Source organism: Amyelois transitella, chromosome 22, assembly GCF_032362555.1.
Source record: "Amyelois transitella isolate CPQ chromosome 22, ilAmyTran1.1, whole genome shotgun sequence".
Taxonomy (NCBI): Eukaryota; Metazoa; Arthropoda; class Insecta; order Lepidoptera; family Pyralidae; genus Amyelois; species Amyelois transitella.
In genome coordinates this window covers 3,480,843-3,500,522 of record NC_083525.1, presented here as the reverse complement: position 1 = coordinate 3,500,522, position 19,680 = coordinate 3,480,843, and the positions used below count along the sequence as shown (strand labels likewise).

Here is a 19,680-nt window from a genome sequence, read left to right as displayed (position 1 = left end):
CAGTGTTGTAGTATTGCATTTACACTAATCCTGTGTGTCCCGCAGATTTTCTTTAAAATCTCTTCTTTTACTGATTTTTCTCTTACGATCAAAATTTCGATAAGCTATTTGAAATACTGGCTACCGGATCGAGTAATTAAATTTGTAATTAATCAATATTTTAAGTTGTAATGACGTATTAATCTGGATGTGTAACTGATAAGAAGCAAAACATTGACTAATACATAACTACCTAGGGGAGAAGGGCCCAAAGCAGGTCACTTAAAGTAAACTATATAATAAAAATGCAATTTTAACTATTAGGTTCCTTTTAATTAAACATTTACGAAAAGTATTTATTAAACTTAATTTATAAAAACAAAAAGTATGCACTTATAAGTATTTTTCAAGTTATATCAAAATCAAGTGAATGTATAGTTTTACCCGCTTTGCCCGTAGGCAGTGCCCAAAGCAGGTATGCTGTCTGGGCAAAGCGAGTATGCGAAAATAATATCTTATTCTAGGAAACTTTGGCAGCAAATCAAAAAGGTAACTCATATCGTGCGCATACCTGACAATGAAATGAAGATCACGTGGTTTTTTGAAGCATAATCCAGAGCTGGCAAATATTTGTGTGAGGAATGATTGTCCAATATAAGAATAACTTTCTTTTCTTGAGTTGGTCTTGTCATTGCCACGAAATGTCGCAGCCAATCCAAGAAAGTTGGACCAGAAATCCATCCATTATCAGTACAAACGGCTTCAGTGCCTAGTGGTGATCCATCCAACAGTCGTTCCTGCATGCGTTTTCGTCCAAATATCATAAACGGTGGTATAAAACCGCCAGCTGCATTGCAACAGCATACGATTGTTGTCAATTTTCCTCTTTCGACACTAGATATGACTCCTACTTGCTTTTTGCCTGTTTTTGAGAGAACTTTTGGAGGCTTGTTGCTGGTTGTTTGGATGCCCGTTTCGTCAACATTATAAATTCTCGTAGCATCTACTTTGTGTTTGTCAATCTGCTCTTCTAGGAGATTGAAGAATCTTTCCACCTGTGGCCTATTAAATCCTCGGGCACGAGCTACTGAGGTCGGTTCGGGTTGTCTCAATGTAACTTCAGGATGTCTGATTCTAAAACTTTTGTACCAATCATCTGCAGTATTTTGTTTGAATGGATGAGGTATATTATTGGCTGTTGCATACTCGAAAGCCAGACGGCAAAATTCTTGTTTGTTCAGGCCATAAAACAAGTTGTCCATGTGAAATAAATATTCAATTGATTCTGTTTCTTGTTCTTCTGTAAAAACGCAACGAAATCGGCCAAGACTTTTTTCCGCAGAACCTTTTTTAATATGTCTTTGTAGTGTTGACAAATTAATACCATATCTTTTAGCAGCATTCCTGACTGATGTTTTTCCTGCCTCTTCCATTGCTAGCTTCATGGTTGTAACATCCCACGATGCCTGTTGAGTTTTTCTTTTGTATTTCTGAACCATCTGGAAAGGAAATAAAAGTAATAATTTATATTATTAAATATAGGGCAAAACGGGTAGGGGCAAATCAGGTACCCGTTTTACCCCTACCCTCTTTGCCTAAAAACACGTTTTAAATGTTCGACAACATAACCTGAAAGCCTTAATCGATAATGAAACAGTTTATTAGGAATTCAAAGCTAAATTCATGAACAAAAACACATGCAAACTTACAAAAAGACTATTCAAGCCACAATAGAATAATTCGAGTTCACATACCTTGATATTTTTTAACAAAATCTCCGAAAAACAACTTTTGTCACTCCCACAAAAACTACGCGACTCCGGCGCCTCGGCCAAACTGACGCTTGTTGGGATTTGTTCGGGTGTTCCCGCACACTTTTGCTTTTGCTATAATTCATTGAACATATTGACAATCGCGCTGACCTGCTTTGGACCATGTACCCGCTTTGGGCCCCCTTCCCCTACACTATTGAGTTTAGAATGTGGGTTAATGAACGCTGTTTTCTAGATCAAAGTGTAGTAGACTAATATCCTAATAAATTAGTAAAGATGTAAATCATATGTTTGTCTTCTTCCTTATTCTGAGAGCCGTGACAACCACGTCTCCACTCAACAATATTTCTCCAACAGGCAGTGCCCCAGGTTCCTTTTTTTATCACATAAGTAGTATAAAGCAAAGTCGCTTCCTACGTCTGTCCCTAAGTCTGTAGGTATGTATGGTTAGATCTCTAAAACTACACAACGGATTTTGATGCAGTATTTTTTATATATAGAGTAATACAAGAGTAAAGTTTGTATGTACCTACTCGTACATGCTATAAAGTGCTAAGCCGGGGCGCTTGTATTTAAGAATATAAAGTTGGTCATGACTGTTTTATTAAAACCATTACAAAGATATTTGTGCCGATTATTATCTTTTAACTCATTTTTTTTATAACCAATTTTTGTGCCTAGAAGTACCAAAGACAAATAAGCAAGCAAATACTTAATTTAAAAGTAGTAAAAAACCAACAGTGCATAATGTCACGAGAAAAATGTTTTAAGAATACCTACCTACCTATTTATTTACTTTGTACCTCTTCATTTAAACCATAAACTCATTTTCTTCTAATTTTATGCATTTTGTTATCATTTTAACAATGACTTGACGGTTACTGAACCTACAACTTATCTTACCTTTGTAGTTAATACTTTTGTAATGGGATTTTTGCTTACGTATGTCGGTAATGTATGTAGTGAAGGTCTAAAAACACTAGTTTAATAGGGGAACCCGTGAAACAAAAATAAGTGCCTTTCATGAAATATAGGTAATATCCTAGTGCGGTCACCAGTCTTACGAAATTGTATAAGGCTTAATGTATAAGACCCTTTTTTTAATAATAGGAACACTCCATCCCATTCCCATAGATGCCGTAAAAGGCGACTAAGGCTTATAGGCTAATAGGCTTATAAATATGGGATTCTTAGTTAAGGCGGTGGGCTAGCAACCTGTCACTATTTGATTCTTTATTCTATGATTAAGCCAAACAGCTGATCGGGGCATAGCAGTCTTTCTGAGACTGTTGGCTATGTCTACCCCCCAAGGTATGTATGTATAAACATTAGTAGGTTTACAAATACAACAACTGCATCAACCTCTATGTGTTTGTCCCTTAAGACCACAGTGCAGACGAATCCTATCTCCCAATGTGAAATGTTTATTTCTTCGTATATTCACCTTTCGCGATATCGCCTCAACGGAGAAGAGATGGAGTGCTCCTGCGGGATTATTCACCATAGTTGTCAAGGTAATGTCTTATCTTACCTCTCCTCTCTCTAATTATTTTATTTATTTAGGTTGATTTATTATTGGTGAACTTAACAAAAACAATTATACCAAAATTTAATCAATGTGAATAATTACTTATATCGTCTTACAAGTAATATAAATCCGTCTGCCGGTTCATATTTATTTTATAATCGCAATACCCAAAAGGGTTCGTAGTTATTACGGGCGTACCTAAACAATTTTGGCAGAAATATGTTATATATTAGCTTTAAAACTATAAGTTTTTTATAACTTACTTTTCAAACTTAAAACTCAAACACAAAATATATATTGCATTCTAACTGTGCAGACATGCAGATGGAAATACATTTAACAGTAGGTACCCTTCAGGTATGCAATATTTTTGTCTATAGAAAATACTACTATATAAAAATAATACAGACATAAAACTTTTTTTCAACATAACATTACATAGAATATTGTTTAAATGTAATCTAAGTTTTTATGCTTAATTTATGATGATAAGCGACAGACAGCGCCTACGCTGATTTATCAGCAAATGCGGAGTGATGAGTGAGAATGGGAGAAACAATTGGTGAAGACATTTAACTTTATTATAAATTACGTTGATTACTGCTTTTTTTTCATTGTAAAAAATTAAACGTTTCTCACTAAATGTATTGACAATATTTCAGAAAAAAAATTACACCTATAAAAAAATCATAGAAGTTACTTCGTTAATCCCATTCCTATGTGCTGGTTACACGGCAACAAGTCTTATTATATTTTTTCTTTGCTTCTAAGCAGTTTTCTTAATATGCTGGAGGTGGTTCCTCAAGCTTTGTCCATTGAGTTTCTCTCTCCGCAGAGCCCTGTTCTGATGACGTCTCTGCTGTGACGTGGAGCGTAACAACAACCCACGGCGTCTTGCCAGACCACCTGAACATAAAGCACACACACTTTAATTTATGAATAATCAGGACTTTTTCCCTTACGGAATGGACAAATAAGATAAGGACAAAGAAATTTTACGTTCCTTAAATGTTGGTGGTATTTCAGAACAAGACCACTCCATCTTTTCCCCTTTTCCCGTGTCGGACGCGTCACCGACGCTTAAAAGCGACACTCTCTTATGATCTAAGTATTGAATGACCTATTGCTACCTTCTTTGATCATCATAACGTTGTCTTCTCCAATAATTCTTTTCAGTCTCTTCTCTTCCTCAGATCCTAATGTTTCATCAACAACCCTGGTCATTTTCATCATCTCCTGGTACAGTTCCATAAAGTTTCGGTCAAGATGGTCGTCTTTTCGCTTCCCGTTAGTGAAATTCGTTGATATCGCCAACGATTTCGTGAGAGGTATTTCTTTTATGTCCATTTTTTTGGTGGTTGTGATGGTATTCTTAAACAATAAATTGATAATAGGTACTTTATTATTTATTGTAAATATAATAAGTTCCTATAAAGCCGTGGTTGCGTCGAAAATCAGCATTTAAAATTTGTGCAATTAATTCTTTGGTTATCCACATAAAAATCACACGTACCACATTAAAATTATCTGAAGACTAAAAACTTGATATTAAAATTGAGAGTGCATGCTCCCCATCCCAATTTACACCATATAGGTATAGATAAAGTCATGTTATACGTCGTAGATACCTCGAAAAGTGATACGAAAATTACAAAAACAGGTAAAATACTGGCCATCACATCACAATTATTTAAAAGAAAAAGAAAGAAATAAAATTGAAAATGGAACCTCTAAACTCGTGGATGTCCACTGTCAAAATGAGGAGTGAATGTAATACAATCAGAAAGTACAGGGTATTTCGTTTCTGAACACGAATCAAAGCACGACAATACTGTTTACATAGGTACAATACAGTCACACGAAACCAAATTATGATTCTCTTGAAAAATTATCCGCGTCGGTCAAGTGTGATATCTTCCTGAGCAAGAGGTTCTTTTTTAACCCATCTTTGAGTCCGAATGGTCCGTGATCCTGAAGTACCAAGTTTTGATAGTCATGTGATTACAAATGCAGGTGCAGTAACTATGCAAGATTGCATAGTCTCTCGCAAATCAAACATTCTTAGATTTAGCAAAACTAGGTCTGTGCAATGGGTTTTACCCTAGTAGTATAGGGCCATAGGGGTATAATACCATAGGTATTACAGTAAGGGTTTATGCAGTAGAGTATGTATATGGTCTATACATATAGGAACACTTACTCTTATGTATATCACATAGCCCTCGTTTTTCTACCTCTACTCTCATTTGGGCCCCAGTCCCGGTATTCAATCTTGAAGCAACAATATGAGACTTGTTGCTAGGCTCTCACAGTAACATAACAAAAGAAACATAAATTGCTTAAAAATAAACCGAATACGTACTTGAATTCAATATAATTGTCCAGTAAACAATAAATACATATCAGTCTTATCTTGGGTCAAGAGAGTCACGATACTAGAGCAAGCACAAATACGAATTCATTCTCAACCGGATTTTACCGGTTTCCAACGGGTACCCCCTGTTATCAGCCCGTCAATATGACTTGTTATTACTTTCAAGGAATATTCTTTACCGACCCCAAAGGAGCGAGGTGCGTTTCGACACGTTTTGAAGCACAGGCAATGGCATGCATTTTTCTTTTTCCTTGTCGTATAATTGATAATAGGTTTAGTATTACAATATTAACCACCCCATCAGGAGTGTACGACTCAGAAGTAGATAATCAATAGACAACCAAACGGCTTGTTTGGCGCTTTGGTAGTGTGCCATGATAGAAAAAGGACTTATTCTGATTCCCGTTGGATGTTTATATACCTTCATATATTTGTAAGAGAACATATTTATTTGATAATATTTACTTTATTTGAACAAAAATTGGCGCCAAAATGTTCTTTGTGCTTAACTCAACACAGACACATTTATCACGTTATATGCCTTACAGCATAGACAGAGCCATAAGGTAGTCTCTTTTTTAAGTTAACGTTTTACCTAAGTACCTACCTAAATATAAACCGTAAATAATTCTTTTTCATAAATCCAGGCTTCATAAATCTAGAAGAGAAAATGGAAATCGCGTATTCAAAACGGTATTCTATTCTTTGTAACCCACTGTACAAGGTTTGTACAGTGGACGTTTTGTACATACATAAGTCACACCACCAAGCACATAATGTTTTGTTAACCTCGTGCGTAAACAATTTCATATCTGCTTTTAACCGGTTTGGAAATTATCTTTAGTTTAAGCAGATGATTAAATAATACCGTAAGAGATAAACTTACGAAAATATACGAGAAAATATGTCGCAACAACTTAACAATGGAATGTTAGGAAATTAAATTTATTTTTTAGATATAACGGTACTTTTTTTCCAACTTACATTGTTAAAATTAGGCTATCTTTCAATAAGGGAATCATATTATATTGTGGTACCTGGAAAGATGCCCAGGGCCCAAAAGATCAAATACCTAATTGAAACATCAGGTATGGTATGGACAAAAATTTCTTTGGTATGGACAAAAAATTGTATTATTTTTTGAGTTAAGTACTCGTAATTTATAAAGTGTAATTTTTTTTAAGGATCTATATGTGTGCCTTTTTAAATTTCTGCCCAATATGTCAGAAATATGCAGACTGCTCCATCAAGGACATTTTTTAACCAATTAGAATAAATAATTATCACTTAAATACAAATAAAATGATTGTGGGAATAGAAGAAGAAATATGAATGAAATGTTTGACATTTGTATTCTATTTGATGTATAAAATAAAAAAACACTGGTACACAATATATTGACTACTTTTTTCTTTACCATCCTTTGATTATAATAAAATAGGTAGGTCCTCCTCGGTTTCCATTCATTTAATAGCGACGAACTTGAAAGAAGAAGATAAATGCAAATTTTTTGGAGTATGTACTGTAATTGAAAAAATAAGTAGAGCTTTTTTACGCCTATACTTCTCATTTGGAGAAGTATCAAATGTATGCCAAATACATAAAAACGTAATTATAATGTAAAAACACATTTATAATTAAGTGGATACTCTAAGGAAAACACCTTTGCCAGGTATGCCATAGCCTGCCAGGTTACTGACGTCAATGTCATAAAGAGCCGGCTGCATTACCAGCTGTTTCTGAAAAAAAGGCGGGAGTTCTTTTTTCTTCATACTTATTTATTTACTACGTCTTAAACTTATTCTTTCTTTTCTCCCAAATCATTCTTTGAATTTAAGATTTATTTATATAAAATCGGCATAAGCTTCTAATTATCACGTAATATGTGATAAGTTATGTCAAGGCTGATGTCGGCAATCTCCATTAAAAAGGAGCGCCTAGCTGTGCTCGAGTTAGTCGAATTACGGTAGAGTTATCGGTAGGGTTTCCTCTACTGGTGTATTTGTTTATTTTGGTGAATTTATTTTAATTTAATATGCCTCCAGTCTCACTCACGGATGAGGTAACTATTTTTGATAATTCAAAAACATTCCCTACTTTTTTTAAATAATACTACTAAGTATACCTTGATTTTTTTGATATAAGAAAAATAATAAAGTTCTAAGTTTGCTGCTATAATTATTAACTGTTATTATACCTACTGATAATAATCAAAACAAACATTATTTTATTTTATTAATACTTGCATATTATTTGGATTATATTTATATTTTGCTTTTCCACCTTACCTACTCTACACTACTAAAAATATATTTTCTTTATTTTAGGCTCCAAAAAAGTCTCTGCGAGTAGCCATCATTGGTCAAAGCACATTTGCTGCGGAAGTTTTTAAACTGCTTGAACGGGATGGTCATGAAGTGGTCGGTGTGTTCACTGTTCAGGACAAAGGAAACCGAGAGGACCCACTAGGTAAGACATTTAAGGAATTTATTGAAAATGCTATTATATTATTATTTTATTTTTTGTAAACTACATTATTTTGGTGGGCTACGCTCCTTTGTGTAGTACTAGATTTCAACTTTATCTATAATACTTCTAAAAGTTTTGGCTATTACTGTTTTAATTGAATAAAAATTTAAATAAAAATATTTATTTATTCCTGAGTTCCAGAGTATTTATATTATTATTCTTTTCAGCCACAATTGCTGCACAGAACGGCAAACCAGTGTACAAGTACAAAACATGGAGAGTTAAGGGAAAAGTTATTCCAGAAGTGTTTGAACAATACAAATCTGTAAGTACTTTTCAAATTATTTTTAACTGGTGAGTTTTTTCAGAACTGTTGGCTCTGTCTACCCTGTAAGAGATATGTATGTGATAATATGAAAGTATGTATTTAACTGGTTATCTAAGATTTTATTTTCCTTATAGTATCTTCTACGTTACTATAATATGAGAGACAGGCTCTTCAATCTAGTTATTTGTTTATATCTGTCCCATCTTCGGATTATCCCCAAGGCGTTTTCGTATATTTGTATGTATTTCCAAACAATCTTTGATTAACATACAAGTATCTTTCCCTAGCAGATAGTTTCGGCTATTAGCCTCACTTTAATGACCCATATGGATAAGTCTTGTGTACCACGCCACTACATCGTGTTAGGATATCGTGCAGTGCGCCAAGCAAAACACTCTGCTGCACCCGTGACCTCTCTTATCAATTCTATACCAAAGATGCCAACCTCATCAAAATCGTACTTCCGATAACAGATGGCCTATTTTAAGTATATTTAGAACTGGCTGGTAACAAAATTTCGAAATCCAACTTCTTTTTTCGAGTAACTATGAAACTATATATGTATAACGAGTAAATCGAAGTCTTTCTAATCTAAATAGTAGGGTCTTATCGTATGCGTTCTTTGCTGCTACAATTTCGCTTGTCTCTAGGATGGTGTATATAGAGCCCTTGATGGCGTAAATATAGCCCGTTTATTTTTTTAATTTGAGTAACAGTAGAACGACCCACAGAAGAAATCCAAATACCTGATTATGGAATCAGCTCCTTTATCGATATACCAAATGCAATACTCAATCTTGAAATATGCGGGGCTGTTTTTGCTCACGCCTGTATCCTGTGTAGACGAATAACCCAACCTTAGAACGGAAATAGCTAGACTAGAACCAGTTAATACCAGACAGTTATCGACATGTTGTGATTAAGGCTAGTTAATATAAATAAATACGTCTCTTTAATTGTATGTTACTAGGGCAGCCACATACACAGGCCAGTTAATCCAAATTGCTTTAATAAATTTTAACTTGCAGTAGGTACCTACCTATTACCTGAAAAAGGATAATGGCTTTTAGTATTCGCCCGATTATATCCGTAGATATATTTTTAGATTATCTAGTCTTCTATAGCTAAGACCTGTAATAAAATCATATTCACCACCGGCACCTAACTCGACTAAGGAGTTTCATACAATACTCTTTACAGTTCTAAGGAGAGTACCATAGAACCCTCCTCAAACTAGACCGTCCTTACATACGCCATGGAATAACACCTTAAATTTGTAGATTTTTAGTCAATCGAGCCTATGAAAATGCACCCATGATGTATCAAAGTTTAAGTTGCATTTAATTTCGTGATATCTTCGACCTGCACGGAGAAACGAAGGTCCACGTAGTTTATTAAAACCTCAATTAAAACAATGTTTATGCACGCAAGCAGTGTTTTTATTTGATAATTTGGATTATACCCGTGTGGTTCGTATAATTGAGTTTATTCGTAGATACCGTATTTTTATGTTCCAGTCTGATTGTTGTTATTATTTATTATCTCATGTTAGTGACTTTAACATAAACATAAATGTCATATGTTCGGCACGTGTTAACTAGAAGTCCAGATAATCCCGATCAATATTATGAAAACTAAAATTAGTAATGTTTAACCACTTCTCGCTTGACACCAGGGCCGTCTTTAAACTATTTGAGGCCCTGGGCACATGATCAGCACAGGATCATGGGGCCCCCATGACTTTGAGAAAACACTATTTAGTTATAATATGTAGATAAAGAAAGTAGACAAAGTAGGATCTAATTTATTTTTATTTAGTTACTAACTATAAAATATAAGGAAATATAAAAAATTATTTACAAAAGTAAATCGCTTAGCTTAGCTTCGCTAAGGATTTATATCCTTAGATTCATTCTATGTTGATTGCAAAGGTTCTTTCTAGATTTAAGATGAGCAAAATCGTTAATCACTTCTTCAAAATCTATGGAATTGAGGATATCACATTCTATGGACATCAGCGACAAACTAGTTAATCTCTCCTGAAGCATTGTACTTCTTAATTAATTTTTTATTCGTTTCGTAGTTATGACGTCCAAATAAGTTTCTATAAGACCATAACCATAACATAAACCACACCGTATCAAATTGTATTGTTTTAATTGTATTCTTATACCTACATATAGGTATTTAAATTAACTAAATTATACTAATATCGGAAAACCTCATTTTTGAGCAAGAGTGGAGTACTTATATCCTGTTTATAGTTGCATTTAATAATTTGATCTTTTTACGGATATCAAATCTGAAATCGATGTGACTTTGCAACGACGAACAATATTTTATTTCAATAACTTTAAAAATTGTTATTAATCTTAAGAATAGACACACAACACAAAAGTGCCTGTTAAACACTCAAGCATTTTCTGAAAGTCTTAACTGAAAACAATGGTCTTTTACCTACCCAATGTTTTTATGTCTAGTGCAATAAAATTGTTTGATGAATGAATTAATTTATTTTGAATAGTTTCACACATACATACAGCCACATATTTAGCTAACATAATTATTTATACCAATAGATATTTTCTGTTTCGCATCTCTGAACCATCTTTCAAAAAGTTCAAGCTGTGTTGTACAAGGTACAGCTATGTGCATGCAGCAAACTAAAGCGAATAAGCGTAGGTATTGTAGTAAGTCACTATTAACAGATTTTTCAAAATTAATGTTTTTCTGTAATCTGGCAGGAACTAGGGGGCCCCATTCGATCGCGGGGCCCTGGGCACGTGCCCATAGTGCCCAGTGGGGAAGAGGGGCCTGCTTGACACCATAGGATTGAACCTACATGCTTTTCACAACGAATCTCCTTAAATTTTCGCATATTCATACCTACTTAGGAGTAGATGATACTGGAAAAGCATGTTTCTTTTTATCCCGGACTGGATCCAGTTGCCTGAGCGGGTTTTCTTACGATATTGTCCATCACCATAAAATCATCGGTCAAACTAACGCGTAAAAATCAGAAAAGAGCGATTGGTACATGGAAACAGTAGAATTGGAACTTGAGTATCATAGGTACTTTTTACGGCTACTAACTTTAAACGGCCTTATCGAATTTGTGTAAATGTTTTAATCTTGATTCCAGGTAAATGCGGACATCAACATCTTACCATTCTGCACCCAATTCATACCCATGGAGGTGATCACTTACCCGAAATTCGAGAGTATTTGCTACCACCCCAGCATACTGCCTAGGCATAGAGGAGCTTCATCTATTAACTGGTAAGATTTTATTTAATTAACTTTTTTAAGTAATAAATAAGTAACATAATTGTGAAGTTGACGTTGTTGAAGAAAATGCTGCAGTGTAGTTTGTAACCGCTTCTTCTGCACCAACGCTTTGGAAGTGGCGGTAATCATCGTCAATGTTGTGAAACCAAAAAATATTACAATTATTAAATGATATTGAAATGTCCCATAGTAATAAAATATAATTTTAAATTTTATCCGATATCGTAAAAGAAAAAGTATTTAATTATTATAACTTATTATCACAGAGTTATAATAATTACTTACGCAGTACAATGGCGAAGAAATAAAACGCCATTAATTTGATATCGGGCTGATTGTCACCCATAGGTTACATAAGCTTTTCATTAGCAATAATGAGATTATGTAAGTTGTCAGTGTTACTTTGTCGTTGTACCTACGTTACATTGAAGTTGTCTACAATGTAACGTAGGTAACGTCTTCTCGTTTGCATATTCAGCTGTCAAGTTTATAGATTAAGGTCTGCTTATAACAGCATGTAAACTATAAAGCGACAATAGTCAGATGGCAGTTAAGTGCCATAGGAATAAGTGAGCACTATTGGCTCTGTCTACCCCCATAAGGAATAAAGACGTGATATGTGTGTGTAAACTTACGTTCGTGAGTTCCTAAGTGGTCTCCTAAGACACCGCAGAAAGAGATGGTTATTAAATATCCTTTCAATGGTGTTTTACATATTTAGGTAGATACTTTGATGTTTATGTATATCATTCTATCAAAAAATTAAAATCCTATGCATTTGAAAGAATCTCCTCGAATAGTCCTAGTAATAACCAGTTTTATTAAGTTCAGAGGAGATTTCTCGTAACCTACACCATGACATTGATAATAAGACAAAACAACCAACTTATCAATGGTGTCATAAGTTATCATGGAATACTTATTGGTACTTTTCCAAGGCGACCATAAGATACTTGGTTTATAGAATCTTCATTACCAAAGTGAGCTTATCAAAAGTCACGAAGTTATCATGGAGACCATAGCGCGTAGAATCGACGCAGCACGTATGGTGCTTATCGGGAGACACAAGTTATCATGGGGTCGAATTCTTATAAAAAATACCTCTTATTGATATAGCCTATGCGAATATCAACCGTGAGTTGTGTAAACTGTTGACGTCGGAAAGTTCCGACAATTCAACCATCAAATTATCAAAGTAAATCGAATTTTTCATACGTTGACGCAAACTAATAGATATCAAAACAATTTGGTCAATTAACACGTTTTTATCAAATGCATCGCTGGTGTAAACCTTGCGCAATGGTTAATATGGTTACATTACCAATTGTTTGGTAATTGAATAGGTGATACCAATCAGGTGGAAAAGTTTTCAATCTAATCCAAGTTTAGGTATCCCACGTAAGTGAACTCCTGATTCGGGCCGACCGGAACTTTGGCGTTACTTGATACAACTTTATACATGAATCTACCAACTTTTCTCTGATAGAGATGCATCCTGCTTGAAAACTAGTTCGCTTTTGTTGAGGACCAAGAAAACAGCTTATATCTCTTGATAATTAAGAGATTTATCCTTTATGGATCGTGGAAATCAAACGGGACTCATGTTGTTATAGGACGCTTATCGAAGGCGACACAACTTGTGGCCTGACGATATTCTGGGCGGACGACGGCTTGGACACCGGGCCGATCCTGCTGCAGGAAACCTTTCCGGTCACAATGGACGACACTGTGGACACGCTATACAACAAATATCTCTATCCCGAAGGTAAGATTATCATCTTACTGCTAGAAGTTACTGCCACTGGACATAAGCCTCCCTCAAAATTGAACAGTTTGGAAATAGCTTGCATCTAACTTCTACGCGCAACTTTTATTGTATCGTGCTTGGACTTTTATCGCTTTAAGAAAGTCCTTTAGCATCAGAGGTTTACAAAATTAAATAAAAAAAATTGATGCTTTTGTTAATTTACTAATTTTCCTTTAGGTATCAAGGCATTAGCTAAATCTGTGAACATGGTTGCAAACGGCACGGCGCCAAAAATCGTTCAAACAGAAGAGGGAGCCACCTACGACCCAGCGCTGTTCAAACCAGAGACACACCAGGTAAATCTGCATTACAGTCTTAACCGGAATTCTACTGAACTCCTTCTTTGTGTCCTCCATCTCTCATCGAAAACCTACTAATAAAACCTGACCCCTCAATGGTAAAATGGAAGTTCATCCACAGGGGTCATATTTTTGCAGGCGGTCAAATTCTTCATAGTATAGTACTAATTCTTCATAGTATAGAAGAATTTGACCGCTCGAAAGAATAATACTGTTCATACATATGTTCAAAACATAAATTCACGCTTCTTAACTGGTAACCCTAACTGGTAGGAAAAAGTACTTGTCTCCACTTGTCATAAAACTTTTAAAACTTCTTAGGCATCACTTACATACATTAGTTACAAATTCGTAAATTATCTTCCATTTCTAAAAATAAAACTATCCATTTCAGATCGACTGGTCGAAAGGCGGCGTTGCACTGCACAATTTTATCAGGGGCCTCGATTCTTCCCCCGGGGCAACTACTACTATCAAACCACAGACTAAAGACGGCTTCGTAGAGGGCAGCGAAGATACCATAGAGCTGAAACTCTTCGGATCTACCCTATGGGAGGGCGAGTATGAGGCGAAAGGGGATAAATTGGTGATTTCTGGATTGAAAGCACCCGCGGTGGTGCATGAAGCTGGGTTGATGATTACTGCTAATGATGGCGTTAAGGTAATGTATTTTTAATATAAAACTTTTTATACGAAATAAGTATACCTACGTAATGTTAATGTGAGACAATCAAATTCATTGGTCTTAGCGCAAGAAGTAGTTCCAATGAAGAATTTGAAAGCCTCTATACTTTCAACAGCCTTAACCGCGCAATGAACAAAGTATACAAAAAATTGAAACATCATTTATATTATAAGCTTAACAATTAATTTTTCCTTTTTTCCTAAAAAAATATTTTTCCTCGCAGCTCAACATCCAAAGGCTAAAAGTGAACGGCAAAATGATAAACGCTCAAAACTTCTTCAAAGCTGGCGAGAAAAAAGTCACCCTAGAACTAACTGCCGAAGAAAAAGTATTCGTTGAAAACGTGCGGGAAATATGGAAAGCTATTCTTCGCATAGACATTGAAGATGACACAGATTTCTTCAACTCAGGCGCGGGAAGTATGGACGTCGTCAGACTAGTCGAAGAAGTTAAAGATATTTCTAATTTAGAACTACAAAACGAAGATATTTACATGAATACTACTTTTGAAGAATTCTATACAATGGCAGTAACGAAATCTAGAGGTGGTTCGGGTAGTAGTGAAATAACTTACGAAGGTGTTGAATTAGATGTAAACAAAATGAAGATTAAATTCCCTACGCAGTTGTTTATAAATGGGGAGTTTGTTAATTCGGACGGTAGTGAGAAAGTGATGAGTTTGATAAATCCTAGTGATGAAAGCGAAATTTGTAAAGTGCAGAGTGCGTCGGCCAGTGATGTAGATAGAGCTGTGATGGCGGCAAAGAAGGCATTCGAAGAGGGAGAGTGGTCGAAAATCAGCGCGAGGGAGAGAGGAACACTTATGTTCAGGTAATTATATTAAATTGTTTTCAAAACTTCTCATTTAACCTGCATTTCCTTAATATGTCCCTTGAGTTTGTAACACAGGGATAAAAAATTGATACAATCAATAACTAAATTTCCACAGGTTAGCAGACCTAATGGAGCAGCACAAAGAAGAGCTAGCGACCATAGAGTCCATAGACTCCGGCGCGGTGTACACACTAGCGCTTAAAACTCACATCGGCATGTCCATAGAGACGTGGCGCTACTTCGCGGGCTGGTGCGACAAGATTCAAGGCACCAGCATACCTATAAATCATGCTAGACCGAACAGGTAAATGAATAAGGAAACATTTTTTTATAGTAGTTACAATCTGTGACCTAAATGTGAAAATGTTTCCAAAAATTACTGTACTGAAATACAGAAACTCCTACAAAATTTATGTAACTATATAGCTCTTCTGCCAGCAGTTCCAAGCTGTTCGTTGTGTGCAAAAAGTCAATCAATAACATTGAATAATTCACTTTTTCATAAAATCTTCTGAAAATGTTAACTTTTATTTTCTGGCCTGTAACGTAACTAAAATTTTTCCAATTATCTGAAACAGTTCCATGTATCTATTTACAATGTCGGAAAGCGGTACAGCGAACTAAAAGATTACAATACTTAATTACTAATTTTAATCTTTTCACCAGCTGCCAGTATTTGTATTACTCTACATAAAAAATTCCCTTATTAATAGAAACCTCACCATAACGAAGAAGGAGCCAATCGGCGTGTGCGCACTCATCACCCCCTGGAACTACCCTCTCATGATGCTGTCCTGGAAGATGGCCGCTTGTCTTGCAGCTGGCAACACCGTCGTTATGAAACCTGCCGCTGTAAGTGGTTCTTTTGTCCAGAACATATCTTTTCCTAAGAAATCTTTTTTAGTGGATGCTTTTGTATCGATGGATAAATCAACTCGTTTACCATCCATACAAGAAGCTTAGTTAAATTTTGCAAAAGTTGCTTAAAAAGCTTTCGACATTGTAGCTGCTTTTTCTTTCATAGAAACTAAGCTAATGAAAGGGATTTATTGAAATTTATTCACCTCATCGATTTCCCTGCGATGTTCTAAATATTGACACAATGTTATCATTTTATTTAAAGGAGTACCGCAAGGAAGTCAGTTAGGACCAGTAACTTTTTATTTTTTCTTTATACTTATTAACATATTTTTATGGTAAGCGCAACTTTGAACGCATGTGATCATGTGAACATGTGATCTGTTTTTTTTTTGGGAGAAAACTGTACATTTTTTCTTAGAAACCGATTAATATTTAAATATATATATTGAATATTACATATTTATATTGAATCTGTCTCAGGTATGTCCCCTAACGGCTCTGAAGTTCGCCGAGCTATCAGCCAAGGCCGGCTTTCCCCCGGGAGTCATCAACATAGTCCCAGGAAGCGGAAGCGTTTGCGGACAATCGTTAGCCGACCACCCCGCCGTCAGGAAACTAGGATTCACAGGGAGCACTCCTGTTGGTAAGTTTCTTTCTTTATTTTAGGCATTAGACCCGGTTACATCCTCACCACTCTGGAGAGGAGCCCGGGGTAAGCCCTTGACCATGGATCCTTAATTGGGTGAGTCAGATTTTTACACGAAGCGTCTCTTTGAGTTTCATCTGAGTTCCGCAACCTTTGCAGGAGAACCTTACCTTATATTTGATTATGGTTACACATCCAGGTGCATGAATGTGCAACTCCTCACAATGTTATCCCTCATCGTAAGAGCATGCGCGCATGTGGTAATTATGTATCAATTTATTATTTCAGGTCAAACAATTATGAAGTCGTGTGCGCAGTCCAACATGAAGAAAGTGTCGTTAGAGCTGGGAGGAAAGTCGCCGCTGGTCATATTCGAGGACTGCGATCTCGACAAGGCAGTCAGAAATGTACGTATCATGAATATAATTTATTAGTAACTTACCTACTTTATGCATACTTGTGATTGATAGAATTCATAGATATTACGAAGTTTTTTTTTTCTACTCCGGATGAAACGCGTTCCGGTCACAACCCGGGTACGGGCTAGATATGTTAGCTATAAGCCTTTCTATTCTTTAAGAAACACACGTTTACATTAATAAGTATAACTATCGAGTCAGAATTTTATTTTGGTTTGATAAAATGAAATCAATTTTTGCAAAAAATTTAATACAAATTAAATAAAAATCTAATTAAGCCATGACATTGTCATGACGCTGATTTTTAGTGGAATGTCGTTTGCATCATCAAGCCATAAAGATTTTTAATATCATTTCTTTTAATCATTACACAGGGAATGGCATCAGTATTCTTCAACAAAGGCGAGAACTGCATCGCGGCCGGCCGATTGTTTGTAGAGGAGAGAATACATGACGAATTCATAAGGAGAGTTATTGAGGAAACCAAGAAAATCGCGATAGGAGACCCACTCAACAGGGGAACGTCACATGGCCCACAAAATCATAAGGCGCATTTAGACAAGCTTATTGAGGTATGAATATATCTACATAATACATAATATTCCACTCTTTTTTAAAGATTTTATTTAGTTTCTGCTTTATTGTTTGTAGTTTGTCTGTCGGAAGCCCGCGTTGCTCTAAATTTTCAGTTATTAAATCTTGCAATTCATTAATTATTTATGGTAACAAGAGTGCGCCCGCGTGAAAAGGAAATAGCGTCAATTTCCCTTCTCGAAAGAAGTTCGATAATTGTTCTCTTAGTAAAACAAGAAACCTACATGCACAATTCTCTAGACTGTACTTTTGTCTTTTGGGCTGTTTACGTCAGTGCCGTCTTTTATTCTGTTCTTTATTATTATTACTAGACACTAAAAAACAGAATACTTTGAAATAGTCGACCATTTAACGACAAAAACAGAGCCAGAGCTCCGCTCGGTAGTCCAGGTATAATTTTAGAAAATAGTACTTCAACTTTTATTCTATTTAACATTCCTAAATGATTTTCAGTACTGTGATCGCGGCGTAAAAGAAGGTGCCACATTATTATACGGCGGGGGCAGAGTCCCCCGTCCGGGGTACTTCTTCTCTCCGACCATATTCTGTGACGTCACCGATGACATGTACATCGCGAAGGAGGAGTCTTTCGGTCCCGTCATGATTATAAGCAAGTTTAGTAGCAAGTAAGTTGTGCTTAACTAATGTCATTTAATTATCTGTATTTATATGGGTATTCAAACTTTTTAGAGCTCCGAAATCAATTTTTAAGGGATGAGTGAGGGAAAGTTCGGGAGTATCCTCCAATAGTATTTTTTTTTTATACAAAGATCTCCTTTATTCTGTCTTATATATAAGTATTATTCAATGTTAAATATTCATAAATATGATACCATTCCAGAAACATCGAGGACGTAATCCGTCGCGCCAACAACACTGAGTACGGCTTAGCTAGCGGCGTTTTCACAAAAGACGTTTCTAGAGCGTTAACGTTCGCGGAACGAATCGAGGCGGGCACCGTGTTCGTCAATACCTACAACAAAACCGACGTGGCCGCTCCTTTTGGCGGGTTCAAGCAGTCTGGCTTCGGAAAGGATTTAGGTAATTTAATATTTCTCAATTTTGCTTAATGTAACTGGTATTTGTTAATGACACTCAACAAATCAAGTCTCACAATAAACTAGACGTGTAATCCTGTGATGTGCTCAGTATTTTTAGATCTTTGCGAAATTAACAAAAGACGAAGGTGAAGAAGTAACAAACTTAATTGGCTATTTTAAATATTTGTAATCATTTTAGACAAATATTATCGAGTTAAACCATTTGGTGGAATGTATGGTTCGTTGATACTAGTACGATAGTGGAATTATTTATAATATTTTTTTATAACTATTCACAATGGATCTCGTAATAATGGAGTAGTGGGGATAGCAAGTAATTACAGCATAATAATTTTATTTTTTGTTTCAGGTCAAGAGGCACTAAACGAATACCTCAAGACAAAATGCATCACTATAGAATACTGATGAAATTAATTAGTGACAAATAAGTACCCTTACTTACATACCTACTTACAATCATGCCTCATACTAACATTAGTTTCAATATTGACTTTACATCAATGTGTATACTTTTATTCTGTAAATGCTCATTTAGGCTGTCTGTTTCATATGATAATTGCTTTGTATAATTTAAGTTTAATGCTATTTTAGTTTTGGAAAGGTATACTTATTTTTATGCATTCAATACCTTAAGGCCAATACTACCAAAAATGATCTGATCTTGAAATTGTAAATAACATTATTTGTGATAAATTTATGTAGAATAAGTTAAATATAAATAATTTTTTTGTTGATA

General features: G+C 35.4%; 3 protein-coding genes across 5 annotated transcripts; 1 reads left to right on the top strand and 2 right to left on the bottom strand.

Moving 5' to 3' along the window:
* Positions 1-533: 533 nt before the first annotated feature.
* Positions 534-1,424, bottom strand: LOC132903205 (uncharacterized). Its single transcript, XM_060950846.1, has one exon. The coding sequence runs from the start codon at positions 1,422-1,424 to the stop codon at positions 534-536; it is 891 nt and encodes a 296-aa protein (XP_060806829.1).
* Positions 1,425-3,958: 2,534 nt separating this feature from the next.
* On the bottom strand, positions 3,959-5,646 carry LOC106134133 (uncharacterized). 3 transcript variants are annotated; one of them, XM_013334100.2, is made up of 3 exons: positions 5,480-5,646; positions 4,410-4,650; positions 3,959-4,185 (listed from the first exon to the last, which is right to left on the bottom strand). In XM_013334100.2, exons 2-3 carry the CDS (start codon positions 4,624-4,626, stop codon positions 4,046-4,048), a joined length of 357 nt encoding a protein of 118 aa, XP_013189554.2. In that variant the 5' UTR covers positions 4,627-4,650; positions 5,480-5,646; the 3' UTR covers positions 3,959-4,045. The 3 variants fall into 3 exon arrangements, with proteins under 3 accessions (XP_013189554.2, XP_060806805.1, XP_060806806.1); XM_060950822.1 differs by lacking the exon at positions 5,480-5,646 and adding an exon at positions 4,908-5,018; XM_060950823.1 differs by lacking the exon at positions 5,480-5,646 and adding an exon at positions 4,793-4,914.
* Positions 5,647-7,560: 1,914 nt separating this feature from the next.
* On the top strand, positions 7,561-19,678 carry LOC106134214 (cytosolic 10-formyltetrahydrofolate dehydrogenase). Its single transcript, XM_013334208.2, has 16 exons — positions 7,561-7,715; positions 7,981-8,122; positions 8,350-8,447; positions 11,593-11,729; positions 13,352-13,503; positions 13,723-13,841; positions 14,239-14,505; positions 14,753-15,360; positions 15,479-15,667; positions 16,077-16,215; positions 16,705-16,867; positions 17,159-17,277; positions 17,664-17,861; positions 18,337-18,509; positions 18,725-18,924; positions 19,294-19,678. The coding sequence occupies exons 1-16, from the start codon at positions 7,689-7,691 to the stop codon at positions 19,347-19,349; spliced, it is 2,787 nt and encodes a 928-aa protein (XP_013189662.2). The 5' UTR covers positions 7,561-7,688; the 3' UTR covers positions 19,350-19,678.
* The last annotated feature ends 2 nt before the right edge of the window (positions 19,679-19,680 follow it).